At 40.4% G+C, this 7,022-nt stretch overlaps 1 protein-coding gene across 1 annotated transcript; it reads left to right on the top strand.

The window, feature by feature from the left end:
• The first annotated feature begins 237 nt into the window (after positions 1–237).
• On the top strand, positions 238–6,268 carry LOC118741716 (zinc finger protein 25-like). The gene is made up of 2 exons (XM_036473685.1): positions 238–601; positions 4,043–6,268. Exons 1-2 carry the CDS (start codon positions 487–489, stop codon positions 5,998–6,000), a joined length of 2,073 nt encoding a protein of 690 aa, XP_036329578.1. The 5' UTR covers positions 238–486; the 3' UTR covers positions 6,001–6,268.
• The last annotated feature ends 754 nt before the right edge of the window (positions 6,269–7,022 follow it).

The raw sequence follows: 7,022 nt of genomic DNA, 5'->3' as shown, positions 1-7,022 counted from the left end.
TTACGAATATCCTTTTAGTACGTGCTATGCAGGGAGGGGTGAATTTGCTGGTGATGGTGATGGTGGTGGCTTGCTGGTACTGCTCGAAGGATCATACTGCACAAAAATATGTACATTTGATTGTTTGCTATTTGTATCCGAGGGGGTTGGTAAATATACCTATGTCTATGCTCCCTGTTTTAGCGTGTTATAAAACTTCAAGTGATCGTAGCGCGTTGCATCATTCGTATACGGAACTGCAGTTGTGAAACGTGCGATGTGGCATACGGATGTTCAACGCAAAGCAGTGATTTTAAAGAATTTATTTAGAGAAGTAGAGAAATTGTGAAATTATTTTGAGAAACATTTTGTGTGGCAAAGTTGTGAAAGCTTGAAACTGTGATTTAAAATATCAGCGTATTTTGCTGTGAAAGCTCTGTTGAAGCAGTGAAAGTTTTTAGCGCACGAAATTATATTAGCTTATGTGCCTCAACACATAAGTTGGCAATGGATAAAGTCAATTTTAGCAAATGTCCGCTAAAAAAGCGTCCAATTCTGATGTTGACGGTGGAAGAGCGGAAATGGCAGCAGCAACCAGAACGCGCGGATTATTTGGATCAAGGTGAGTAAGTGCTGGGTATCGCTGAAACTAATTATTTTAGAAGTGTACTTAACTTACTTTTCTTAAGAGCGAAGATTAGTTCCATCAGTGAGTGTTTTTTTTTGCGTGTTCGTGAGCTTGATCTAATTTTATATTTTTAGAGCAATTAAAGACTTTGATACGATGACAAATTTCAAGAATTTCTTTTTTTATGTTATTTTAAAACTAAAGACTACGCTTGGTGGCATGTGGTGGTATGTCTTTATTCTAGTGGAAAAATACCTGATAGTCCACTACGATCTACAAAATATTCTCCCAATTTAAGATACAGTGCTCGCTTATAGCCCATTTCCACCAGAAGCTTAACTGCAGTTGAGAGCGCTGATAAGTTCAAAGAATTTTAACAATTGGTGATCGACAAGGTTTACTTTTTACTAATTACTTTTGTTGCCTGTACTTAATGTTAGCAACTATTCCTTTCAAGTGGAAATCTCAATTTTTGCAATAGTCATAAACTGCAGTTAAGTCTTTGGTGGAAATGAACTATTAGTCAATCAAATCAGGGAGTTTTTAGACTCTTCAAACTTAGCGCAGTTTTTTTAATTTTGGAAAAAAATTGTGTTTATAGGGCAGAAACTTTTTAAAACCTACTTGAGCAAATGGCACTTAGCCTTCTTCACAATTCAAAATTTCCGAAGATTTAAACGAATATCTTTTCGTTATAAAAGATTATAAATTAATTAAAACGGACAATTTTTATGTCTTAAACATTTCCGTTGTATATTAAGTTCGTTTTTCATGAATGAATCGATGCTTCGTGCCTTGAATATTAAATAGATATGCATTAGACTGGGTCGCAAAAAAAAAGTTTGTAATTACTTCATCTAATTTTTAAGCATCATTTAAAGCGTTGAGGCGTTATACAAATTTTCGACTTTTGTGTGTGCTTAAACGAGGCAGAATTAAGAAAATTAAAACATGATTTTAAAATGTCATATACATATATGTATGTATATCGTTCAGTACTTTATTTAACATTCTTATCTCATTCACTTAAGCTACCTCCTTAGACCAATAAACTCAATAATCTAATTTCTACCTGACTGCACTCAAATTTAGTTAGCATAAAAGTTTACATATTTAGTTTTCTCTGGTCGAAGTTCGTCATAAAAGTATTCCATTAGGAATTTCAATAGGAAAAACTACGACACAAAACAGCAGAAGCTACTGCCAAAAGCTTCCCACAAAAGTTTTTGCATTACCAAAAGCTCAACAGATTACTTGTTGAAAAATTCCCATCAGCACGTCATACCGCCACCGAAAGCTAATGCCCGTTCTTATGCGACAGAGCTCTATGAGCTCAGGGTGTCAAGTAGAAGAAATTTTCTTCAAGCAAAGAACAGTGGACTACACTCCGATTGGAAACTCTAAAGGTAAGCCAAAACGAGATTGAGATAGTAAATTTGTAAGCAAACGTCGAACTTTCATGAACCTTTACGACTCAGTCGCGCCCTGCTATCTTGTGATACTTCCAGGAGGTAAGCTGGGCGTTTAAGCGATAAGCAGAGAAAAGTCACTTATTTAAGCTTCTTCTCGATGCTAATTTCCCAACGGATCCTGAACCGTGATAATGGACCATTATTGGATCAGTGAAATAACCTATTTCTTCTGGTAAACTACTAGATAAAGGGCCCCTGCTTCGAGCGATCAACTCTTTTTAGCCTTTTATGCATCCGTAAAAGTTGGAATTATTCCTGCAAAACTGAAAAGGGTTGTGGAGGTATTATGGCGGATATGCACATACCGAAAACTCTTAGGACTGCAAGGGCAACGTTTATTTTCAAGGCAGGAAAAAACTCTAATGTACCTTCGAAGCTTTTTCACACCAGTCAGCATCTCTTGCTTTCTATTAAATACCTTTGGGAGCCTAATTGAACTGTATAAATATAAGAAACAAGATTGCTTGGGAGCGATTGAATTTGTATCAGCATGCAAAGGCAGATCATTGAAATCTGTATGTAATTTTTAAGAATAAGGACTTTGAGGTTGGTGCTTTCCTCCATAATGGGATGCCTTTAATAATGTGGCTAAGCTCGGGTTCGAGTACGACTTACTTGTACTTATCTCCCATATTTTCCGCTACAGCACCGGGTTGGGCACTGCCTCCGTCCAGTGTAGGGTAAGTGAAGGTACGCTGCGTGCTTAGAAATGTACCGGAGACAGGAAGCTATCCTGGAATTTCAGTGTAGAGAAGCAATTGCTTTATACTGTTTCAAAGCGCCACAGAGAAGAGTTTAAGCCACTACCAAGCCAATTATATTGTATGGGATTAAATTGAGGTACTATTTACTTAAAAAGTTTAAACTAGCGCTGCCCTTGTTGGAAGAATGGTCTGTACCACTCCTACTCTAGTGCTCTACCCCGTCACATTAAGAAGCACTGATTTGTGCTCCAACATGACGAATGACACCATTGAGAACTTTGCCCTCATGAATGAAGAAACGGAACAAAAAGTACCGAGCCTATCTCCGACTGAAGCATTTTTCAGAGATAGGTAACTTGTGGATTAGGTATGAAGTTAAAATTATCGTGGATGCGTCGAAGATGGAGGAGGTGTAATCTGTTAGGAACTCAGCGATACCGGGCTGGTGGCGACTCGCTACATATCTATATTGATTTTAGGGCTCTGGAATCGTTCTTGATACAATCGAAATTGGTCGAAAAATGCCTGGACACTCGCTCGATCGCCTTGGAATTTTTGGAAATTAGGCTGATTGGATTCCAGCGACTACCCGGAAATGGGCCTTTGTTCGAGTAAGCACTTTGATAAGCGCCAACTCTCAGTCGCCACACCTAACCGGACATAGTCCTTTAGGAATCCATGCAATACGATTTTGAATTATTTCCCATTACTACTACCGTGGCTGTTTAGAGGATGTTAAGAAGGTCGCAAAATCATAAAAAATATCTTCTTCAGCCACAGCTAATGTAGAAAACTCAGCGCCAAAATTTTAAATACATAGCAAACTTATAGCTGAATAGAACGCCAAAAGTCTGAGAAGTTTTGAATGCCTAAAAATCATTATATGAAGTTCCCTCCTCTTTATATTCATAGGTATACATATATATGTTGAATTTTCTAACTCTTTTAGGAATTTGCTAGAAAATGCAAAACCATTGCGGAAGCCTTGATTAGAGGAGCTTCGTTTTAATGAGATTTTGACGAATGATAAATTTAAAGAAAACCTTCTGTTTCGCTTGGCTATAAATGTGCCGAAATATTTATTTCCCGATAAAGTAATTTTCTTCTATGAGATATATGACTAGGCTTTAAAAAGGATTATTTAAAAATTTAAAACCTTAATTCCTCAAACATGCTCTGAACCATTTACAGCCAGCATTTTTATCTAATAAGTATACCCTAATATTCTAATTTAAGTTTTTCTTCCTTTCGCCTTTCAGATGAGGGACCCGTTGATCTCAGTCTCGCAGCTAACGCAGCGCCTGCACATAAGCCGACAATTTCACCTGCGCCAACGTCATACACCGCGCCCACACTGTGGCCTGACAATTCCGAACCAATACCGCTACCCACGCCACCACCTTCAGAAAACTCCGCTGCTACTATGACACAAAACAAAGAGGAGCTCGCGCGGCGCATTTGGGAGGAGACACGCGAGATTGCGCGCGCCTTCCCCGAAGTTTTCACGCGTGAAGAAATCGCACGCAGCTTAGCGCGTTTTGGTTACGGTGATTTTCCGCTGCCAACAGAGGATGAAGTATGCGGCGACAAGGGGTTGCCGAAGCCGGAGCTAGAAGAGCGACAACAACAGCAGTACGATGGCATAACGCCGCCGCTGCCGCCTGTAACAGCGCAACCGCTAGATACAGCATTTATGGGCCGTGAGATCAAGCAAGAAGTGGACGTCGATAATTATGCGCCTGCGCAGGAATTTAGAAATTTTAACAATAATCTGCTGAAAAGCATTGCTGAGTATGAAGACTGCATGCAGCCGCAGGCTTACGGCATACAAGCTGAACAGCAGCGCATATCACCCGCGCCGTTGCTTGCGGCACCACAGCATACACAAGCGGCGGATAATTTCTTTTATGACGAGGAGCGGCACGATTTTGAGCCACAGGATTTGAGCGTGAAAAACGATTTTCCCACGCGAGGCGTGCTCCGCGAAAATATAAACTTGCATAATGTGGCACGCGCGCTGCTTAGCATGCAGCATATGAGTAGCAGTAACAATAATAACAACAACAACAACAACAACCACACAATGCACGCGCCCGACATGCAAGAGGATCGACTCGCGGCAAACTCGCCTCAAAATGCACCGAACACTTTGAAAATAAAAACCAACAACGATCTCTACTATCAATGCCAGCAGTGCAACAAATGCTACTCCACCTACGCTGGGCTGGTGAAACATCAGCAAACGCACGCATTTGAGAGCACCGATTACAAGATCATACGCAGCTCAGGGAATGCTGAAGCGCTGGGCGCGCTGGAAGCAGCTGGCGAGTTTTCCAGCGACAAGGCTGCCGCGCTCATACATTCCTCCAGCGTTGCATCCGCGCAGTCAGCGCAAAAGCCGGTCGGCGTGCCGCGCTACCACTGCAAGGACTGTGGCAAATCCTATTCCACATACTCTGGGCTGACCAAACATCAGCAATTTCACTGCCCTGCAGCCGAGGGTAATCAAGTGAAAAAGGTTTTCAACTGCAAGAACTGCGATAAGACTTATGTGTCGCTGGGCGCGCTCAAGATGCACATACGTACACATACGCTACCCTGTAAATGCCCCATTTGCGGCAAGGCCTTCTCGCGCCCCTGGCTACTGCAGGGCCATATACGCACACACACCGGCGAAAAGCCATTCAGCTGCCAGCATTGTAATCGCGCATTCGCCGATCGTTCAAATTTGCGCGCGCACATGCAAACACATTCGGATGTGAAGAAGTATTCGTGTCCGTCGTGCACGAAGTCATTCTCGCGCATCTCACTGTTGGGTAAGCACTTGCAGGGCGGTTGTCAGCAGTCGCCCAACTCAACATCGCCAACATCGTCGACGGAAAATTTGGTGGCGGCGGCGGCGGCGACGTCATCGACGAGAATATCGGGCCCGACGATCAGCGGTGAGGGCCGTTTCAGTCAACAGCAGCTGCAGCAACACATGCAACGGCTGCAACAAGGCGCTTACAATGATGAAAATATGCCGGGCGAACGCCAGCAGCCGCAGTTCAATGCTGCGCCGGCATACTACTACACGGACAGCTTGGGTAGTGGCAGCGGTGGCGATGAAGATGAATTGGAGGAGATGCATTACGGCGCGGCAGAGATGGCGTTGCAAGCGCAACACCAGCAGCAACAAATGTCGGCGCTAATGGCGACACATATGGGTGAATATTAAATAGGTAGATGAACTGGAGAGTTGACTGGATATTCAAGTATTCAAAAGCGATACTCATAATTTAGTTTTATTTGTAACTATAAAAGATTTTATCTGACACAAGTTAGGAACTCAGGAACTCGCTCGTAGGCTTATTCGGGAATACCAAAAAGTATGCAACAGTGCCAAAAATTAGTGATAGGGAAAGCAGAGTAGGGTAGTGAATAAGGTAGTGAGACACATTTGGTATTTGGTATTTGGTATGTATTTATTTACTTCATGTATTTATTATTATTATAAACTATTTATTTTAACATAATATTTAATTTATTTATTATCTTATCTTTATATGACAATATTTTAGTATAAAATTAAGCAACAACCAATACACCTCCATGAATGTTGAAAAAAAACTATAATCATTTTGCTTGAAAAACTACTGATTATTATTTTTTAATTGATTTTTTGTATACAAGTACTTGACGCTTGCTAATTATTTAATTAATATACTTATTTATCGATTTATTTCCTATTTATTTGTATTTTACTTTAAGGCAACTAAAGTGCTCGCTTTCAAAACGAGTATGATTTCAGTCAGTTGTCTAGTCACTCACTCACATTTATTCAGGTTTAAGTTGAGGGTATAACAGTAAACGAATAGTCAATTCGTGAATTCGTCGGTGTCATACGAAAAAGTTAGCAGATTATACTCGTACCTTTAATGCAAAAGGTTTTCGGAATGTTTCTCAAGAAAATTGAGAATTGAAGTTTTTTTGAAAAATATCAAGTCTAATAGTTTTAAATTATTTATTTATAAAAAATATATGTATGTAGTTGAATTTGTTTCATACAATGTGGCAACTTAATGTACATTTTAACTAATGGCTATGTAAGGCGCTCTCGGGGTTGTAACCATAACCTACCATAACCGCTTGAAACAATTTTTTTAAAACCGGTATATTGAAGGTTTAAAACAGAGCTCTGTGAAAGAAAAAGTATAAAATTGTGGAGGAAAAGAATTAAAAAAATAATAGTACTTAGAA

The sequence above is a fragment of the Rhagoletis pomonella genome, unplaced genomic scaffold, assembly GCF_013731165.1.
Source record: "Rhagoletis pomonella isolate Grant_MI unplaced genomic scaffold, Rhpom_1.0 Rhpom_scaffold_00006, whole genome shotgun sequence".
Classification (NCBI taxonomy): domain Eukaryota; kingdom Metazoa; phylum Arthropoda; class Insecta; order Diptera; family Tephritidae; genus Rhagoletis; species Rhagoletis pomonella.
This window is presented reverse-complemented; position numbering and strand designations above follow the sequence as displayed.